Source organism: Rhinoraja longicauda, chromosome 1 (assembly GCF_053455715.1).
Source record: "Rhinoraja longicauda isolate Sanriku21f chromosome 1, sRhiLon1.1, whole genome shotgun sequence".
Classification (NCBI taxonomy): domain Eukaryota; kingdom Metazoa; phylum Chordata; class Chondrichthyes; order Rajiformes; family Arhynchobatidae; genus Rhinoraja; species Rhinoraja longicauda.
In genome coordinates, this window is record NC_135953.1 from 115,455,850 (window position 1) to 115,477,856 (window position 22,007).

Sequence of the window (22,007 nt, forward strand, 5' to 3'; positions counted from 1 at the left end):
AGAGGTTGGTTTGTGTGATGGTCTGGGCTGCATCCACAATTCACTGCAATTTCTTGCGGTCTTGGATGGAGCTGTTCCCAAACCAAGCTGTGATGCATTCTGATAAAATGCTTTCTATGGTGCATCTGTAGAAGTTGGTGAGAGTTGTAGGGGACATGCCAAACACCCTAAGCCTTTTGAGAAAGTAGAAGTGTTGGTCTGCTTTCTTGGTCGTTGCTTCAATATGGGTGGTCCAGGAGGAGTTGTGGTGATATTGACTCCCAGGAATTTTAAGTTTTCAACCATTTCTACTTCAGCACCGTCAATGCAAACTGGGGTATGTGGGGTGTGTCGACTTCGCTTCCTGAAGTCGATCACTATTTCCTTTGTCAGCGCCCTCTCCCTTGGAAGTCCCTCTGATCCCTTTAACTGGCCGACAGACCAGGATAGGCCAATTAGAATCATAGAGTCATAGAGTGATACAGTGTGGAATCTTTGGCCCAACTTGCCCACACTGGCCAACATGTCCCTACTACTCGAGTCCCACCTGCCCACATTTGGTCCATATCCCTCCAAACCTGTCCTAGTATAATAATATAATATAATATATAATATAATAATTCCCAACATTATTGCTATTGGTTGGTCACTTGAAACTTGTCAGCTTACTCTCTGTAAAATGCCAGGCTTCTGAGCCAGAGATGGAGACGGAGAGGGGAAGGGAGGGGAAGGGAGGGGAAAGGAGAGGAAGTGAGAGGAAGCTGTTGGGACAATTTGAGATCCTCTTGTTTGTCATTGGAAATAAAGCCCATCGGGTGAGTTATCTTACTCTGTGTGCCAGTGTGTTCATTGCTGATCGGGTGTCATGGCCAATGCCCCAATATCAACAATGAAACCCATCTCATGCTCACTTAATGTCAATCTCATTTAATTGCTGACTTGTCAAATCCCCTTCCAGGCCCTCATGATGCTCACATTAGTAATGGTTCTCTCTCCTCGGGCAATGGCAATGGGATTCCCAAAACTAAAGACCCATCAAGAGGTGAGATGAGAGACACAGCGTTCAACAATACGTGGCATCAAGGGTCCAGAGTCTGTTGCAATCAGACAAATGCTCGCTAATGGAGAATGATTGTGGCTTGTGGAGACCACTCATCTCACACCAGATATCACTGCTCAAGTTCCTGAGGACAGCAACCTAGACCCAGCAATACACTCTATTTCTATTAATGGCCATGATTTCATAAAGTCAGAAGTAGTCTGCTCACTAATATCTTCACAATATTCAGCTCTATTTACTTTTAATTCTGATGCAGTCCGTGCTCACTTGTGACAATACCCGTACAACACCGAGGCTTGGGTGGTTAAGCAGTTAGTACATTGAATTCTAGCATACTGTGAATGCAAATATTAGCATTTCCGATAAACCAGGGCCAACACGGTGGCACAGCCGCTGACTCACATCGCCAGAGACCATGGTTCAATCCTTACCTCAGATGCTCTAAATGGTGTTTGCACATCCTCCCTATGATTGCAACTTTCCTCCCTGTGCTCCAGTTTTTCTCCACACCCCAAAGATGTGCGTGTTGGCAAGTTATCTGGCCGCTGGTGTAGGCGAGAGATAGAATCAGAGGAAAGTTGATGACAATGGGGGGAGAATAGAAAATGGAATTGGTGTAAACTACCGATTGACGGATGGTGGGCCGAAAGGCCTGTTTCTGTTCTGTACTGTTCAAGTTTAACTATATGACATAAAACCACATGACTGTTATCATATGAACCACAGCATCCTGTGGTGCAATTGACTAATTGCTCAGATGGCCAAGCTACACAATACAGTGGCCACAAGAGCAAAAAAAAGAGTATTCTGCAGTGAACAGCTTTCCCAAAATTTCCACCACCTGGAAGATGTGTCAAATGACGATGCATCGCTCTAAAAGACTTCACAACGTCACAGAATTGCAACACCATAAAGGAAAAAAAAAGCAGCTCACTTGGCTGTTTGACCGTGCACCACTTTAAATATTGATCCCCACCAGAGCACTATTGTTTAAAGAGATTAATGCCTGGAATCAGCTACCTCACCGGACAGTTGACTATTGATGGTTATGGCCCAATGCAGCTCACCACCATGTTCTTTCACAGAGACAGGGATGGCAATAAACCTTGATCTTCCGGAAATTCCCAAATTTTCACTATTTTACTTGTTGGTTGTGGACTTTATGCCCAGTCCTTCCTAACACAGGCCAAGAATTCCCAGGGTAGAGCATCCAAATTCATTGAATTCCCTCCATTGTTCCAGCCAACAACTGCAATAGGCATCTTGAGATTCCACTTTCTACAACACGTGTCATAAAATTCCAGAGGTGGCAGAAACGCATGACAATGTATTCCTGCCACTCACGACTGTGCTCCACATATTACTTCCAAAGGTTACAGTGGTTTGCTAATGGAACCACTGCTCAGTTTCTCGGGCCACACCATGGCTGCCATCAACTGAGGCTGGTCTTCTGAGTAAGGACTTCTTGCACAGAGGGTCATGGGCCCGAGGGGCTGAATGGCCTCCTATATTGCTAGAACCGTAAAATAGCACAAAATAAGACAGTGGATGCTGGATGAATTAGACCTTTCAGTGCTGAATTTTGTTAGGCAAAAGGTTATGGAGTAAAAGGCAATAAATTCCACTGTGCCTGCATTATATCGCGCAGCAGTAGAGTTGCTGCCTTACATTGCCAGAGACCCGAGTTCGATCCTAAATGTGGGTGGGTGCTGTCTGTATGGAGTTAGTATGTTCTCCCTGAGACCACATGGGTTTTCTCCCACACTCCAAACGTAGGTTAATTGGCATCGATAAAATTGTAAATTGTCCCGTGTGTAGGATAGTGCTAGTGCACGCGGTGATCACTGATTAGCGCGGTCTCAGTGATCGCGCTAAGGCCACTGACCTCAGTGGGCCATAGGGGGGGTTTCCGCACTATATGTCTAAAGTCTTTAGCGTCTAAAGAATGGAGTGAGGTACAGAAAAGAAATTAACTGTAAAGTGTAGAGCAGTTTCAAGGAGCTACTCTATTTCTGTGAGCACCACCAACGTGAGGTGTCAAGTGTAGATAGGTTTCCCCCAGGGAAAGATGTGCCATTCTTCAGTTCACTGATGAGACTTAGATTATAATAATAAAGGATATATAGGATTGGCTAATACACCATGCAAGTAAGCACTCCAGCTAAGGAAAGTTATTTAAGTGGCGCTATAGCTGAATGCTGCCACTTAGAATGGCCTTGGCCAGGTTAAGTGAGGCACTCTGTGGCCAGCTGGCCAAATCTGACTTGAAGTGAATTGGAAGTGGCATTCTGCTAAAAGGACAACTTAACCAACAGTACAGCTCAAGGGAAATTGAAAAAGGTCAAACTGCCTTACGAGTTTTATCAATGCAAACTTTTTTCTCATCTCTCCTCATGCTACTGAAACAGTTTATGGTCTTTATATCTCTGAAATATCTTGCCTTGTTCCTTTCATGCTCTAAGTACACCCCTACAGTGCTGAAATCAAGACATATTGTGTAGTCTCCCGCTCAAATCCCAACTCTTCCCAGGACCTTAAAGCAACAGAACCAGTTTACCACCCAATCCTCACCTCTGCATTTAATGCTTCTAGTGCAACCTTTTAAGAATCAAACTTAATGTTAACAAGCCACTACTTTTAGTTTTGTTCAGATTAGAGATACAGCATGGAAACAGGCCCTTCGGCCCACCAAATCCGCACCAGTGATCCCCGCACATTAACACTATCCGACACACACTAGGGACAATTTTTACATTTATACCAAGCCAATTAACCTACAAACCTGTATGCTTCTTGACTTCATTCTTTTGTTAACCATGTCACATGCAATATAGATTTAAGCTTCTCCAAAAGAAAACCTGTCAACAACAAATGTGGCAATTTTGACGAATCAGAATCAAACAGCACTTCACCCACCCTCCATCAGTACCAACATGGCAGCAACAATAGTTTGCAATACCCAATTTGAACAACAGAGTGTGGTGTTGTGAGCAAATGATAACGCTAAATAGAATTGCATAGTTTATAAATTACAACCATCGACAATTGTTGCAGGCTTATTAAAAAGAGATTTTTCCATTTACCAGGACATAAGTAAACAATTTAGTTTATTGTCAGGTGTACCGAGGTGCAGTGCAAAGCTTTTTTTGTTACGTGCTATCCAGTCAGCGGAAAGACTATACATGATTACAATCAAGCAGTGTAGTGTACAGATACAGGATAAAGGGAATAACGCTAAGTACAAGATAAAGTCCAGTAAAGTCTAATTAAAGATATTCCAAGGGTCTCCAACGAGGTAGATGGTAGGTCAAGACCGCTCTCTAGTTTGTGATAGGATGGTTCAGTTGCCTGATAACAGTTGGGAAGAAACTGTCCATGAATCTGGAGGTATGCCTTTTCAGACTTTTGTGCCACTTGCCTTAATGGGAGAGGGGAGGAGAGGGAAAGTCCGGGGCGAGACTCCTCCTTGATTATGCTGGTGGCCTTGCCGAGGCTGCGCGAAGAGTAGATGGACTAAACTATTTACAAATTGAAGCAAATCATGACACAAAAACTAACCTACAACAAAGTGTCTAGTTGCACACCATAGTTTCAACAAACATGCAGATTTCCAATATCATCCACCAGCATTCTTTACCTTCTCCTTCCATACATCTGGGATGAACAGCAATTTTTCAGTCTAAGAAGCAATCCCTGGATCAAGTGAGTTTTGGAAAATCCCAACTAAACCATCCACAATGTGTAGGAAGGAGCTTCAGATGCTGGTCTACACCAAAGATAGACACAAAATGCTGGAGTAATTCAGCAGGTCAGGCAGCATCACTGGAAAAAAGGAATAGGTGAAGTTTCGGATAGTGACCTTTCTTCAGACTGAGAGTCAGGGGAGAGGGAAACAAGAGTTATGAAAAGGCACAGAACAAATCAGACCCGGCACCGACGACCAATGAAAGGTGGAGTCCACAATGGTCCATTGTTGGCTGTGGAAGAGGTGATAATGAAGGGATACGAACAGTGAAATTAGCAGGACGGCTAGGGTGGGGGAGGGATGGCGAGAGAGGGAATGCAAGGGTTACATGAAATTAGATAAATCAATATTCATACCACCAGGTTGTAAGCTGCCCAAGCAAAATATGAGATGCTGTTTCTCCAATTTGCGTGTGGCCTCAATCTGAGAGTGGAGGAGGCCCAGGACAGAAAGGTCAGTATGGAAATGGGAAGAGGAGTAAAAATCCACAATGTCTTCACTGACTACCGAACATAATGCTGTTCTTTAAACTATGTTGATTGCAAATCATCTTAGGTTTTATTATATTTTCCTTTCGAACTTCTGCACTTGAAATGTCAATTAAGATGATCTTGCTAGAGTTGTAGTAGTACATCTACCGCTAACTGTGCTACATTCCACTGGAAGGGTCAGTTACATAATAACAACTTGCATTTACACCACAGTTACTGCAATAAATCGTTGTGAGACATTTTTAAGAACATTGTCAATCAAACTCTGACACCAATGCTGTAGGAGACGTCAAGACAGCTGGCCAATATTATGGTCAACAATGCAAGTTTTGGAGGAACGGCACCTTATATTTCGCTTGGACAACTTACAACTCAGCAGTGACCCTTGTTTTCCTTCTCACTCCGTCCCTCCCCATCCTAGTTCTCCAATTAGTTTCATTGTCCTGATTAAATTTTACTGATAGTATCCTTTCTTGTCCTTCCCCATAACTAACAATGAACCAATTCCTTATCATCTGCTTTGATCTGTGTTTTCACACCTTACCCTTCCATTTCTCTTTGTCTCCCTCTCCCCTGACTCTCAGTCTGAAGAAGAGTCTCAACCCAGCTGGACTGGTAGTTCGCAACTACCCACAGATTCCCCTGAAGAAGGGTCTCGACCCAAAACGACACCCATTCCTTCTCTCCAGAGATGCTCCATGTGCCACTGAGTTACTCCAGCATTTTGGGTCTACCTTAGGGTTTGCAGTGTGTTTGCAGGAAGAGAGGTACTTCGGCATAGGAGCTTGAGGAATTCCAAGAGCCGAAACAGCTTATGGGCAAAATTATGGAATTAGAGGTGTGTAGGACATCTGGGAAAAGCTGGGACATGATAGAGAATGGTAGGCCATAGAAGGATATGTAACCAGGAATGAGAAACTTGGTACAAATTACTCCCCCTCAACAGGGTTGTCCCTTCCGAACTGGGGCAGTGGGTTCGTTTCCAGCCAACCCCTATATTGACCTAGGACATTACACCTCAAATAAAGTAGCAAGCACCACTTGCCTCCCACTTTAGAGCTAAGCTCTTAATCACATGCAATCAATAAAGCACAATCCAAGTACTGTCAAGTGAACATAACTCATCTTTACTCGATTATGTTCCTTGCAATTACCTGCCTGTATCTTCATACGATTTCTTTGGTAAGAGGCTGAATTATGCATTCTTGCTTACCAAGATTTATTTACCTTCAGCCTTGTGTCATATGTACAAGACTAAAAAATGGTGACTGTATTTCCAGTCAATTTCTACTGCCTATGGTGGTAGAGGCTGCCATGAAAGCTCCAGTTAGAGGCTGTTAACTTCAGTTCAGTAAAGAAAGTGGGGGATGTAAAGCAAGATGGTCACTGGCTTACTCCAGTCACATTCCACAGCATTCCAAACCACGGGAACTGTTGACTGTATTAACAAAAACAACCTCCCGCTTGTGCCGGCTGAAATAGTTCATCAACCACCACCACCATTACCCTCCCCCAACCCCTCTCCCACCCGCCCACACACACCCCTGACCAACCATCCTACCAGCTCCAACCCGCCCACTTGTCACAGCATAAAGCCCTCAGAACAGGGCAGATTAAAGGCTTCCTATTGCAATCAGGCACATGCTAAATTAAGGCTCGGGGGAGGGAATGTGCAAGTACCAAACCTGTCTTTTGTTGCGTGGATCTGTTCTCTGGTACAGTCTGTGCACCCTTTCCAAAGACACAATATTCACAGGGAAAGAGATTCCTGTTTCACCAGATAATTTAAGAAAAAAATTCTGAACAGGGACAAATGTCCAAAATTAGTGCAGGGTCAGCGTCCTCTGAGCACTTGAGCATACTCTACCCAGTAACAGGCCCTAGGGAGTAGTGTTCTTTTAGTTTGAATTAACTGAATAATTACTTCTAATGAAACAGGCACTTGTCTATTTACTGTTCAGCACTTGAAAGGTAATGTTTCTGTACTACTTCAGACAGTGTTTGGTTCTCTTAAGGATACAAGTTTAGTAAATATTTAACGAATGCTATACAGAAACCTATTGGGAGCTCTGGGCTCCATCCATGCATTTGCTGTAACTTTAAAAGGTTCATTTACAATAAACAGAAGGGATACCAAAGCTATCAGGCCTCAGTTGTGCTTCGTGGCTCTGTTAACTAAGATTAGGCTACCTTGTAAACGTTAATGTGCAAGTGAAATCCCAATGTTGACCAAATGAAGCCAAACAGAGTGAAATATTAAGGAGCACGTCACACATTAGCTCAATCTTTTCCTTCGAATATTGGGTTAAAGAATCCAACTGGTTGATTTAATCAAAGGTGTACAGCATACACTAGCTCTTCAGCCAAATACGTCCATGACGACCATTATACCCGTCAATGGATATAGAATGCAAATGACACAATAGAAATCAAAAAATTGGTTTGGTCTGTTCTCTAATCCAATCTATGGTTACAATTAGAGAAATGACCATCACCCCTATTGTTAAATAATGGCCCATGCAAATAATGATGTGAATAGTTAGGGGTTTAATTGGGATTGCTTTCCTCACTGAATGGCCTGCAGAGACTGACTTTGTAGGCTCATATCAAAAGCACTTCCTGGAATTATTTACCCTGGAGTATTTGTTTTTAAGTGATTCAGCCCACCGAGTCCGTGCTGACCAGTGATCCCTGCACATTAACACTATCCTACTAGGGACAATTTATAATTTCACCAAGCCAATTAGCCTACAAACCTGTACATCTTTGGAGTGTGGGTGGAAATGGAGATCCTGGAGAAAAATCACAGGGAGGAAAGGTCACAGGGCGGACGTACAAACTCCGCTCAGACAGCACCCGAAGTCAGTATCGAAGCCGGGTCCCTGGCGTTGCAAGGCACCACACCGCCGTGCCGATTGTGGAGACTAAATCTTTAGAGGTATTTAAAGAGGAGGTAGACTTTTTAAAAAATATAATGGGACTTGGGGGACTGTCACATGAGGAGTTGAGGCCTGGGGCAGATCAACCATGATCATGTAGAGTGGTAGGGCTGACCTGTGGGGCTGTGCGGTCTACTCCTGCACCAACCTTCTTGTGTTCTCTAACGGAACACTCCCTGGGAAGATTGTACGTTCAAATAAAGGGAGTAAACACAAACTTAAAAAATAAAACTAAGAATAAACAAAACCAGCCGCGACGTGGCCATGTAGCAAGCAGTTGTCCTTAGCCCTTGCTTCTGACAGGGAGGCTCCTTTCTTTGCACAGGGTACATCCTGTGTTTCTAAGGAACAGAACAACAATGTGTATTGTAGGCTCTGTCCGATGAATTAGTACGAGTCGACTTCATAAAATGTTACAATCCGGCCAGCATTATTCAAAGGCTTCTTGCGCACTAGTTGTGGATTCATCATGTTCCCATCGCCAGTGAAAGAGAAGCAATCGATTCAAATCCAGGCTGCCAGGAGGTTTTAGTTCCACAAAAAGCAGGATTATAATCCCACCATTACGTTTGACCAAAATCCTGCTGACTACACTAGCAGAAGGTAATCGTGACTGGATCTTCCCTGGTTGTAGCCACAACTATTGCCGGGAGAAGCAATTAAATGATGTGAGGCAGGGCCAGTGATGGTCAAAATTTACAGTGGGGCATTAACTTGGAAGCTTCCAATCTGCATGTCCATGGACCATGTAGATCCAAGGGTTCTGTGGATCTCCCGTCAATGTTCTACCAACTGATTACAAGAGCGTTTCTGAGAAAGTTCCCAATGCATCTGCTGCTGTGTTCGTGGCTGCTCTCAGTATGGGAACTGGATGAGGTTGGCTTTCAGCAAGGGTGTAACAGGCCCACAGCGGATGGAATAGCACCCCCCTGCCAGTACGGGCAGCGTCTGGAGGGTGTGGGGATGAAAGAGCACATGTTCGATATATCCTGAGGGGAAAGGGGACAGGGCAGGTGTCGAGATGTCTTCACGAATGGGAGAATCTCGAACAGGGGACCTAGTTACAAGATTGGTGGCTGGTCATTTGAAACTGAGATATATCGTAACTACTTCTGGTGGAGGCTGGTGAATCTCTGGAATTCTTTACTCTGGAGGATTGTGGAGACATTATTGGAAATAATGAAAGAAGGAAGTAAATAAACTTTTAATAAATCAAGGAAAGGAGACCTACGTCAAACTGGCATAGAAGAGAAGATGAGACCAGGGCCAGATCAGAGATGAGACCAGGGCCAGATCAGCCATATTGATGCAGGACAGCACATCCCTTCACCTCCCTACGCCTGTGCTGAACACAATGCCAAGGTAAACCTATCTCCGTGCCACCACACGATCCATGTCCCTCCATTCCTGCAAATTCCCGTGTCTGTCTAAAAGACTTTAAACACCACTATCATATCTGCTTCCACCACCGCCCCAGTGCTTTTCTTCACCTACCACTCTATGAAACAAAAAATTGCCCCGCACGTCTCTCTTAAACATTGTCCCTCTACCCTTAAAGCTATGCCCTGTAGTCTATCACACTTCCACCCTGGGAGAAAGGTTCATTGAACATGATAATGGAAAACTGAAGACTTTGTGGGCAAATCCCCTTTTCAAATTCACTCCTACCTAAAGGTTTCAGGCAAACTGCGGTGGGGGGGGGGGGGGGGGGGAGGGTTTGGGACGTGGGCAGAGAGGGGGATTGGAGGGAGTGTAGAGGTAAACAGGCAGCCATTCAAGCACACGATGGAAATCTCATAGGCTTCTGTCATTTGGCAGATGGGGATTGCCATGGTCAGTGATGGATGAAGAGGAGCAAGACTGTACAGGCTGTGGGCTAGAAGATATTATTTTGAACAGGGTCAGAGGAGCTGCTATTTAATTCACTCGGTGTCCAGAAAAACTTGGTCCAGCTTACCCTGATCATCATGCAACTAAATTTATGTGACAACAGTGGTCAGTATCTAAATTGGGACTGACATTCAATCACAAACCTCTGATTAAAAAGGTTATTGCTTAAAATGGTAACTTGTTTCTCTCTCCACAGATGCTGTCTGACCTGATGATTATTATTTACAGCATTCTATTTTTCTATTTTTAAAACTTCTTGCTTGTCTTGGGTGGGTTACGTTGTTCAAACTCTGGCCTGAATACTGAATTGAGGGAGAATGGCTGAGCAAGATGTCCAAAGTCTCTTCTGCAATTGCAGGAAATGGATAGAGGGGAGTTGTAAATTGCCCCAAAGCTTTGAATGAGTTGAAATGTGAAGAGAAGAAAGATAACAGTTATGGCTTCGACATTTCAACGCTACCTCCAACTTCTTCACTGGATTCTTCAAGACAACAACAATTCTAACAACTTCTCTGAAACGTCAGACATTTCGCTGGAACGTCGGAGGTTGAGGGGAGACTCACTCCAAGAGACCGAGCACATGGACTGGACATGGCCTGCAGTGACACAGAGGACGCCAGCAACTTTCCTTGGCCAGGCCGACCCTGCAAAGCCACCAGAACAACGGGCCTTTATGGCCAGTTGCACTTGAAGCAACTTGGACTTTGAAAATGGCGCCATAACCTGGGGACTCCTGTATATTGTCTCAGGGGGCTGTTTCTATACACTTTGCACTTAATCTAGGGTCGTGCTTATGTATAGTAATACTTTGTTAAAAAGTATGCCAAAAAAAAAAGAATTTCATTGCACCTTGACAATAAAGGACAACTGAATCATTGAGATTTGATGCGTATATAAAATTATGAGAGGCATAAATAGGGTAGATAGTCAAAACCTTTTTCCCCGGGGTGGAAATGTCCAACACTAGAGGGCAAAGCTATAAGGTGAGAGGAGGAAAGTTTAATGGAGATGTGCGGGGCATTTTTTTGCACAGAGAGCGATGGGGCCTAGAACGCATTGCCAGGGGTGGAGGTGGAGGCAGATAAAATAGTGGTGTTTAAGAGGCTTTTAGTCACATGGAGGTGCAGGGAATAGAGGGATATGGATCATGTACAGTCAGATGAGCTCAGTTTAACTTGACATCATGTCCGGCACAAACACTGTGGGCCGAAGGGCCTGTTCCTGCGCTGTGCTGTACTGTTCTATCTTCATCAGCTACCTCAATGTTAAATGGACTGATGGCTTTCAAGTTTAATCTGTGCAGAATCACCTGGGGCAGAAGTTGTTGGAGAATGAAGGAAGAAGCACATCCTGCCAGAGTTCTACATCCTTCAACAGTTGAAGGGAGAGATTGCAAACTGAGGCAAATTAACACATGGCTGCCCAATTAACACAATAGATAGTAGACCAAGAGATCAGGCATGACAAGCAAATTAACTGTCAAACTATTAACAACAAACTGCTGGGATTCTGTGGTCCCAAGTATGGGAACATTGAGCATTTCAGCCCCTTGAGGCATGTTCCTGTTCCTAATGGTATTCTGGGGAGTGGGAGACCATAGTCATCTCAGACTGTGGACCTCTCAGTGTCAAAACCCATACATGAAGAACAATCATTGACAGAGCACAAAACAAACTGCAGGAGGGTATCACAAAATGCTGGAGTAACTCAGCGGGTCAGGCAGCATCTCAGGAGAGAAGGAATGGGTAATGTTTTGGATCAAGGCCCTTCTTCTGAAGAAGGGTCTCGACCCGAAACGTTACCCATTCCTTCTCTCCTGAGATGCTGCCTGACCCGCTGAGTTACTCCAGCATTTTGTGATACCTTCGATTTGTACCAGCATCTGCAGTTATTTTCCTACACAAACTCAGTGGGTCAAGCATCATCTGTGGAGGTAAAGGGATGGTTGACCCAACCAGAAAGAGAGGTCAGCCTCTCAATGATCTTTGTGGGAGAAGAGTTGATTTTTGTGCCACCACTCTCAATATTCCCTCTTGCAGGTTTACTTCAGCAGTCCTGATCCTGAGGGTCAACTAAGCAAATACAGCACTGAAATTCAGAGTTAATCATCAATTTCTACTCATAGATCCTCAGATGCACAGTGGAGAGATCAGGTATTCATAATGACATTGACAACCAAGTGACTGAAGCTTGCTTTCTTGGGACGAGTTTGATTGCCCTGACTGCACGGTTACACGGTATTTACAAAGGTGCAAGGATGAGCATTCCAATGTATACCATCACGAGTAGAGCAACAGGAGTTGGTTTAACCATGGCAGTAGATCTACCCATTAACGCAGCTTTAAAGTACAGAACAAGATTTCAAAGCACAGAATTCTACACGTTTGTCTTTTATTGCAGATGTGGAAGATTGCGAAATTAGGTCCACAATCCACTGGCATGGTGATTGTCTACTCCATGAACTTCCTTCCTGTAGGTGAAAATACCAATCTTTCTTGGAAGCTGGATAGAATATCAAAATATCTGCAGATATTTTTGTTTGAAGCCTTTATTCCCACCCCCTTCCCCAACCTTCAGCTCCCTCCCATGTACTTCCTTTGTTGCTTCAACCGGTATATGGGCACACAAACTATAGCACCTTAAATGCACACGAATCAGCAGATTCCACAAATGAACCAATGCAGCAAACAAGTGAAGTATTCGACTGGGTGGGTAAGGTGTACTTTGAGATAAAAGGTGCAAGCAAAGCATACTTTTTCTACTCGGCTGAAATGAACCCAAAGAAATGAACCCAAAGATTTTGCAAAAGAGATCCGATGTTAATGTGTTTTAAAAACATACACACAAACTTATTTCCCCCAATTTCCTAGTCATACAAGGAACAAACAACGTGCCCAAAGAGCAAACAAGGCATCTTAGCTGATGCATAAAACTGGGAAGCAAGATTTGACCATAGAGTGGTCTGTCCTAACCATTTATTGTGCAAGTAAAAATAAAGCTATTTTCCTTTTAGAATTTGCTCAAGGATGTGTATTTTTTAGTGTGTTGTGTATAGAAGGGGATAAGCCAGACAGTGCATATCTTGCCACTAACCAAAGCTCATGAGATTCAAGGGCAATGTGTATTCTAAATTGTAAGAACCTGTACTTTGGGCGAACACAGAACCTGGTGAGAAATATGAGGAATATATACAAAGATGTGAAAGTTCATTAGATGCATACCCACTGCATGGATAATGTTAATTGAAATCCATACATCATGATGTCTGGTGCTGGAATGAACCCGTAACAACTGCACTAGGACATATTCAAAGCCCAATTTCATAAGCACATGAAAGTAGACTTGCCCACCACTGAAAACAATCTCAGCTGTTAAGGAAAAGGCACTAAATGAACTTGCACCATTTCTATTTCAATAAAAACAATGAAACATTTGCCCGTGGTACCTTTTGTTCTGATGATCATCCTTTACACTTATCTTACACACCAAAAGGGTCAAATTATCACCTGATAAAAGGGTCGTCCCTTCTCTCCTTTTCCAAAACTTGGTAGGCTTTGAGTCACTGTCTGATGAAGGATCTACATTTGGAACTTACTGCTCCTTTGAACACTGCATATCTAGTGTGTATTTGGAGGATGAATCGTTTTGGTTTAAAATTTCCAGAAATTATTTGTATTCTGCAGCAAATTGGAATTTCTTACTTTAATGTAATGAAAAGGAACTGCTGATGCTGGTTTATACCAAAGATAGACACAAACTGCTGGAGTAACTCAGCGGGTCATAAGAGATAGGAGTAAAATTAGGCCATTCGGCACATCAAGTCTACTCTGCCATTCAACCATGGCTGATCTATCTATCCCTCCTAACCCCATTCTCCTGCCTTCTCCCCATAACCTCTGACACCTTTACTAATCAAGAATCTATCTATCTCTGCCTTAAAAATATCCACTGAATTGGCCTCCACGGACTTCTGTGGCAAAGAACTCCACAGATTCACCACCCTGACTGAAGAAATTTCTCCTCATCTCCTTCCAAAAAGATCGTCCTTTAGTCTGAGGCTATGACTGGATGGATGTGGAGAGGATGTTTCCACTAGTGGGAGAGTCTAGGACTAGACGTCATAGCCTCAGAATTAAAGGAGGGGAGGGGGAGGGGGGTATTTGTAGGTTAGTTGAAATTGGAGAATTTAATGTCCATACTGCTGGGTTGTTAGCTACCCAGGTGAAATATGAAGTGCTGTACCTCCATTTGCATGTGGCCACACTCTGGCAAAGGAGGAGGCCCAGGATAAAATGGTCAGTATGGGAATAAGGAGGGGAGCTAAAGTAGTTAGCAACTAGGAGATCCGCTATGCTTTGGTGAACCGAGCTCAAGTGTTCAGTAAAATGGGCGCCAAGTCTACGCATGGTCTTGCCAATGTAAAGGAGCCCACATCGGGACCACTGGATGCAGTAGATGAGGTTAGAAGTGTGTGTGAGCCACTGTCTCGTCTGTAAGGACCTTTGGCATCCCTGTATGGTGTTGAGAAAGGATACGAGGACAGGTGTTACATCTCTTGTGGTTGCAAGGGAAAATATCTGAGGAATGGGAAGGTTTGGGTGGGAAGGGATGAGTGAACCAAGATGTTATGGAGGGTGTGTTCTCTGCAGAAGGCTGAAAAGGGTGGAAATGGGAAGATGTGATTAGTAGCGGATTCATGTTGGAGGTGACGGAAATGTCAGAGGATAATGTGTTGGATGTGGAGGCTCGTGAGGTGAAAGGAGAGGACCAGGGGAACTCTGTCCTTGTTGCATCTGGGGAGAGAGGGAGCGAGAGCAGAATTTAAGAATTTATCTTTATTATTCAGGAATTTCTTACATTGTTGGTGAATAACCTCATTGCCTCAAATCGCTTATGATTGTGCTGTCTCTACATTGCAAATCATTTAGCTAACGTTCTATTAATCACAATATGTTCAAATATCTCCAGCTTGGATGGGCATGTTCCATTAAACTTTCACTCTCTCCCCATTCCCAGCATTAATCTCTGGTATGGCCCTGTTTTTATTCCTTACAGGGATCCTACAGAAATGCATCTCTGCTGTCCAAATGATCAGATCACATGAATCTCCAGCAAGCTCCATTCTCCTCACCCAGAAAGGCTCATCACTGCAGGGTGGGAATAGATATCTCTGGGGTTTTTTCATCCACTGTCATGTGAAACCACTCCCCTATCTCTCTGCTCTCACCTCCACCAATAATTGTAAGATCATAATAAGTGCATGGATTTACCTGTGACTAAAGACCATCAGTCCAGCTGCCTTGGCTATTTTATCTCCTTCTTGTGTCCTACGAAGGCAAACTTAACACTAGACCTGTCTGTACAACAGCTCTAAACAATTTCTTCCCACTGGTTTCACCAAACAAATCTTATCCACAATTCCTACTTCTTGTTTCTTCGACACCTTCCCAATAGACAAGTAATCACTCGAGCTCACTTCCTGCCTTTCCATCTCAATTAGACATCATAAATAGATCATTCTTGTCAGATCCTGTCCTCCTCCCTTTCAAACCTACCAAGAGCATCACTTCCTCAATTAACCTCTAAATTCATTAGCTAATATCCCATCTCCAACATTTTTTTTTCGGATCCAAGACCCTGGAGCGTGTTCACACCTCCCAGGTCTGTGCTTCCCCCCCCCCCCCCCCCCCCCTCCCCCCTCTGTAAATCCACTTTCCATGTACTTTTCTGCACTCTCATAGCCCCAAGATGATTTCTAAAACCACTAACAGTAATCTTCACAATTGCAAACAATTATCCCTCATCATCCTCCTTGATCTCTCTCTTGTACAGTTCATTCTCTCAACTGCAAAGACAGTGGACATCACCAGTCTTAATGCCGCCCCCTATTTAACCCAACTGTTGAAACCATCCCTTTGGCCTTCTACTGGTAATGGTTGCAAGGTCAAAAATACAGACAAACAATTTAATGCAGGACTAAGGGTGTACCCACATTGTGAAAGGTGCTACTGTTTGAATAAAATGTTAATGAAAGATTTTGACAGCCTGCTCGAATGAGACTGGGGTATATTCTGGTGGCTTACCCTGCATTTATCTCTCAAACAGATATCACAGTTATTCGTCTCATTACTCTTTGTAAAGACCACATTATTAACTGCCATATTTGTCCTTAAAATATAAATTTACTTCAAATGTACTGTATATTCAAATATTGGTTGTGAGATGCTTTGTCATCATTGTCCAATGACGGTGAAAACACCACATAAAAAGGCATGGTCTTCTGATGTCTCATGTCCACTATTCGCACTTAATACTTTTGTCTGTATCCCGCCCTACGACAAACTCGGTCCTCTCATCGCTTCTAGCCTTGCCAAACTGCACCAGCGATCGCTTTTGCCGACACCTCAGCCTTGTATCCCACTACCGCCTTCCTCTGCAAATCTCTACCTCCTCGTTCAGCATCGATACAGCCCTCGAATACACCCCTTTCCCCAAATCTCCTTTGCTTTCATGCCCAACCCTTCCTACCCCCCCTCCCTGAAATTCCCTCCCGAAGAAGCCTCTCCGCCGCTAACGGCCATGTCTTTTCAAAATCTTTTCCTACTCGACTTCCTTGTATCGTTTATTTTACACATGTACGAGCTTACTGTACACATAGGTTACTGTACACATTTCGCACAAGCACATACGTGCGCGCACACACACGCACACAGAGTGAACGAACCATTCTAATCTGTGTCAATATCAACAACATGTTCGATACAGTCAGCGTTCAACCGTGGCTAAACTAAGACTGGTCTGTCGGAGCGCTCTCTCCCCCTGTTATGCATCTTTCAATGCTTCCTCCTCTCCACCGTCCATCAACCAAGTCCCGCCCATCTCTTTAAATACAGATCCCCTTACTATGGGGCAGGAAACGATAGTACATAGGAGTATTTAAAACATCTTGGATGGGTGGTTGGAGTGGTAAAACAGCAAGAACCACTGGGGGTTTAAAAAAATATATACACGTATATATATATATATATATATAAAATAAGACCAGGGAAAAACGTGGGGGTGAACATTTGCAGGGGGTGGGGGCAAAAGTTTTGCACTTTGTTGTGTCACTCGTAGCTGCATTCGGGTTTCCTGTCGCAATGGTGCCGGAGATGCGATCTTAATAAAGCCGCTCAGTACAGAAAGCGAAAGGCAAAACCTCGTAGCTTCGTTACAAATGAACCCGAGAGCCGAGCCGAGCCGGACCTGCACAACTCCCAAGGAAAGGCTGTGTCAGGTCGCCTTAAATCAAGTGTCAGGTGGCTGAATTATTCGATAACTGCAACCTACTGGCACTGCAAATGAAATGCTCCAACAAGTTTCATGGCTCCAAGGTTTTGTCAACATTAAATCAAGTTTGTAACTCCTGCCATATTATATATATATCTATATATATATCTATATATATATCTGTATATATATATATATATATATATATATATATATATATATATATATATATCGGAGGAGACAATTCCTCGCTACAACAGGTACAGGGGTCTCACCTCCACCTGTCCCTTGGGGTTTCCCAGCCGACCACAACCCCACCACCCACCCACCCCGGCCCACTAATGACCAATGGCAACAGAGTCTGTGTGGGCCTTTAAACGCGCAGACTTGGGAAAGTTTGGTCTTACCACGATCAGAGTGCTGGTCCTCTGATCCGCGGCCGCCGGCAGGGCAGCCAGAGCGGACGGAGGGTCAGGCTCGCAGAGTTTGTTCCTGTAAGAGCCGTCCTGCTTGCTCTTGCCCGTCTTCTTCGCCTTCAGCTCCAGGCACCTCTGATGGAGCGTCAATGTCTCCTGGCGGTCCAGTTCAATCTGTTGAGCCTGTGCTTGCTGCCGCCTCACCTCGCAGTTGTTGTGGTGCTTCCTGAAGCCCTCGATCCGCTGCCGGAGCCTCTGCACCACGGTGCTGTGCTTGGGGATACCACTGCTCGGGTTACCGGCCATCGCCGGGCTGTTGCCGTTCGCAGCCGCGGGGGCCACGAAATCCCCCATCCTTTGCAAGAAACAATTCGCCAGGACAACTTTTTTTTGTCTATGATTCTGTAGGTGTTGGAGTGTGCGTGCAACAGCCAGCAGCGATATATAAACACACACATACGAGGGGGAATTGCACAGGGCAGACAAGCGACGGTCTTGCCTTCGGAAATAAATAAAGCAACAGAAAACAAAAACACAAAATAAGGTTGTGATAACTAACTCATTGCAACCCAGCGTCTTCCAGAGTTCAGCACTGTATTAAGCTGCGTGAAACGATCGTTCTTTTTCTTATATATATTCCACTGTTTCTTCATCAACTCCTCCACTGAAAGGTCCGACTGTGAGCGATCATCGTACAGACTGCGAGTCGTGCAAGCTTTTGTTTTTAAAGAAAGTTTTTTTCTGAAGCTGTTTACATTTGCTGTGTGTTTGAAGAGACGGGTCTAGGTCTGTAGGCGTCCCGCGGCATTCATGCTTGAAATGCTGGCGTCCTGCATGGGGGGAATGATCGTCAATGGGATGGCGAAAGTCGGAGGGAAGGGTGAGCAGCTGCTTGCTACTGCCACCGCCGCCACCACCACCATCACCTCCACCATGGCCAGCGCATTGATCTGGGACTATCACACAGTAAACATCAGCCACAGGCCGTGAGCAGACACAGAGGCAACAAGCAACACACGCCACAGATCCCCACTCAACCTCGGATCAGGACTCGAACAAGGGGCGGGCAAGGAGGGAAACATGTCTGTGTGTGTGTGTGTGTGTGTGTGTGGGGGGGGGAACCCGGGGCAGAGTTTACATGTGAGGATCAGGACTCAACCAGCACTCAACCAGGAAGAAAACTCCCGAGATGGGAGGCGAGGAATCAGGATTTGTGTCAACAATGAACTGACAAGGGGGACAGAGGAACGACACAGGCTCATGGCCAGTGCACACAATGAGGGGCAGATCAAAAACACCCAGAATCATATCTAATGCAGATAGCAGAGGACCAGAGAGAAATCCAGACGCAGAGTGCAAGATTTGGAATCGAGATTAATGCACTAGATCAGAAATCCAGGGACAGAGTTTCGACACTGCACCGGGACCAAGGGATACATAGAGGGAAGGGATGAAATACTGGAGTGGAGTTTTTATATAGAATCGGGACTCGTGTCCAAACTAAGGGGCAGAGAGAAACTCAGGAACAGAGTTTCAGAGACAGAATCAGGAATTATGCACAGGGGCAAACAGCGTCGTGGAACATAGAATAGTACAGCGGACGAGCAGGCCCTTTGGCCCACACTGTCCCTACCAAACATCCCACTGCTCCAGGAAGCAGAATAAGGAGTCGTAAAGTAATTTTAAAAATGTTTAAAACTCTTGGACAGGGTATAGCTAAGTGTCTGGATAAGTGCAACCTGGAGGAGGAATAGAAAGAACACCAGAACACAGTACAGTTGCAGACTTCAGATTACAACAGTAAGGCAGTGTCAGAGAGAAACCCAGTGACGGATCCCGTGTACAGAATCAGGACTTTTTTTTAAAAGGACTTCCTTCTGTCCCTCAGCGTTTAAGGAAAATAGAATTGAAGGCAATATAATAATAGAGGCAAAGGCCAGCCATAGTACAGAGGAAAAGAGCAGGATTAGTATTGGTACAACAAGATCTAGTTTAGAGTGAAGAAATAGTAACAGAATCTATTAGGGAGATGCTCAGGGGCAGTGTAAAGGACTAAAGACAGCAGCAAGACTAATTCACCCAAGGAGAGCCATGAATCAACTCTGGTTCAGGGAAATAGAACAAGCAGCAACAAATCAATAGAGAAGCAGAGGCAAACACTGGGACAGAAGAGTTAAGGATTAGGATTAATTAAATAATAAGAAAGGTAGAGAGCATCCCTGCTGTGCATCTCAGGCTTGGAAAAGAGATGAACAGTGGAAAAACATGGAAATCCACTAGATAGGGTGGACACACGGATCTACAATCTTATCAAAGGGGCAGGCAGAATTCCCAGGACAGAGTAGTGATCTCAAATCAAAATCATTGCAATACTTTAGGATGGATAGAAAATCTGCAACAGATTAAAGTAACTGAAGAGAAAGGCAAAGTAAAATGCTGTGCCAGGGTACACAAAGGGCGTGTACGGTGGTCAGGGGTTATGGGGAGAAGGCAGGAGAATGGGGTCGAGAGGGAAAGATGTATCGGCCATGATTGAATGGAGTAGACTTGATGGGCCGAATGGCCTAATTCTGCTCCTAGAATTTATGAACAAAGGATCAAAACAGAAGGAAAGGTGTTTGGTGCTAGTGGGGCAGGGGAAAGGGTCAGGGCCACAGTGGACAAGGAGCAGAGCCAAAGAGTAGATGATCATTAATAATAAGGACATAGAGAGGTGACATAAGTCTCAATCCTCTTATTTGATTCTAACACAGAAAGAGCCTATTTGGCCCAGCGTGTAAACAAGTGCAGATAAAGAGCGACCAACTACAATCACATCTCCAGCACTTTGTCCAATGCTCTTGGAAGGTCATGACTCTTCAAGTGCCCTTGCAACTACTTTTTAAAATGTGATGACGGTTTCTGTATTTACCAACTTTTTGAGCAATGAATTGTCAACTACACCACTCTCTTGGTGAAAAAATAATCCTCATCTTCCTTTTATTCTTTCCTCTGATTACTTTAAATATTTGCCCACTGGTTGCTGAATCTGCCAGGGGAAATGGGTCCTTCTTCTTTACTCCATCTAGCCCTCATAATATTATACACCTCAATTAAGCCTTTCCTCAACCTAGTTTGGACCGAAGAAAATTACCCAGACTGTGCAAGCTTTCCTTAAAGCCGAAATACTCCAACTTCATCTTGGTAAATAGCCTCCCAACCATCTCGAATGCAATCACATCTTTTCAGAAATGTTGGGGAACAGAACTGTATTTGAGTGGTGGTTAAACTAGTTGCAGTGTAACTTTTTTATATTCAATGTCTTGGCTAATAAGGGGAAGCATCCTCTATCCGTACATTCAGCCTGTCATGCCATCTTTAAGGAAAAATGGATATGGAATGGAATAGGAATACATTATGGAATTGAATACTTTATTGTCACATGTGACAAGGCACAGTGAAATTCTTTGCTTGCATACCCAAGGTATGCAAATAGCGGCCACCTTCGGCACAGACAAAGAAATATGCACTCCAAGGTGTCTCTGCTCCTCCACACTTCTCAGTATGCTACTTCTTATCACGTTTTCCCTTACCTTGTTGCACATTCCTCAGTATAATACCCTGAGACATTTGCCAGATTGAATTTCTCTACCCTCCTGCAGTCTAGAGCTTCCCTCTGCACTGTCAGTTATATGGGCAATTGTTGCATGTATACATTTCTTAAATGTATTAATATTAGCATTGGTACATTATTTTCACATGTATCATGATTCAGTGAAAGTGTTTGTTTGCATGCTATCTAGTCAAATCATACTATACACAAGTACAATCAAGTGTGCACAAGTACAAGGGTCAAGAGTGTTTAATTGTTATATGAACCAAAATGGAACAATTAGATTCTTATTTGTAGCAGTACAACAGGTTTGTAAACACAGTACTCAACAGATAGCATAATAAACAAACAAAAAAAAGTTCAATAAATTAAAAAAGAACACTATTATGCCAAAAAAAAGTCCCAAGTGCAACTGACAGTTCATATTTCATAATTTAGTTGGAATTCGTAGTGTTCAATAGCCTGATGGTTGTTGGGAAGAAGTTGTTCCTGAACCCGAGGGTTATGGTTTTCATATTCCTTTACCTTCTTTCCGATGGCAGGAGTGAAATGTGAGTGTGGCTAGGGTGATGTGGGTCCTTGATGATGCTGGCTATCTTTTTGAGGCAGTGCCTCCTAGAGATCCC

At 44.0% G+C, this 22,007-nt stretch overlaps 1 protein-coding gene across 2 annotated transcripts in view; it reads right to left on the bottom strand.

Moving 5' to 3' along the window:
• maml3 (mastermind-like transcriptional coactivator 3) overlaps window positions 1-18,717 on the bottom strand; it is a 471,521-nt gene extending 452,804 nt beyond the window's left edge. For both annotated transcript variants that reach the window (XM_078404819.1, XM_078404808.1), the window contains exon 1: window positions 17,781-18,717. In XM_078404819.1, the coding sequence (XP_078260945.1) occupies window positions 17,781-18,143 (363 nt within the window). In that variant the 5' untranslated portion in view covers window positions 18,144-18,717. The remainder of the gene's footprint in view (window positions 1-17,780) is intronic.
• Between the last annotated feature and the right edge of the window lie 3,290 nt (window positions 18,718-22,007).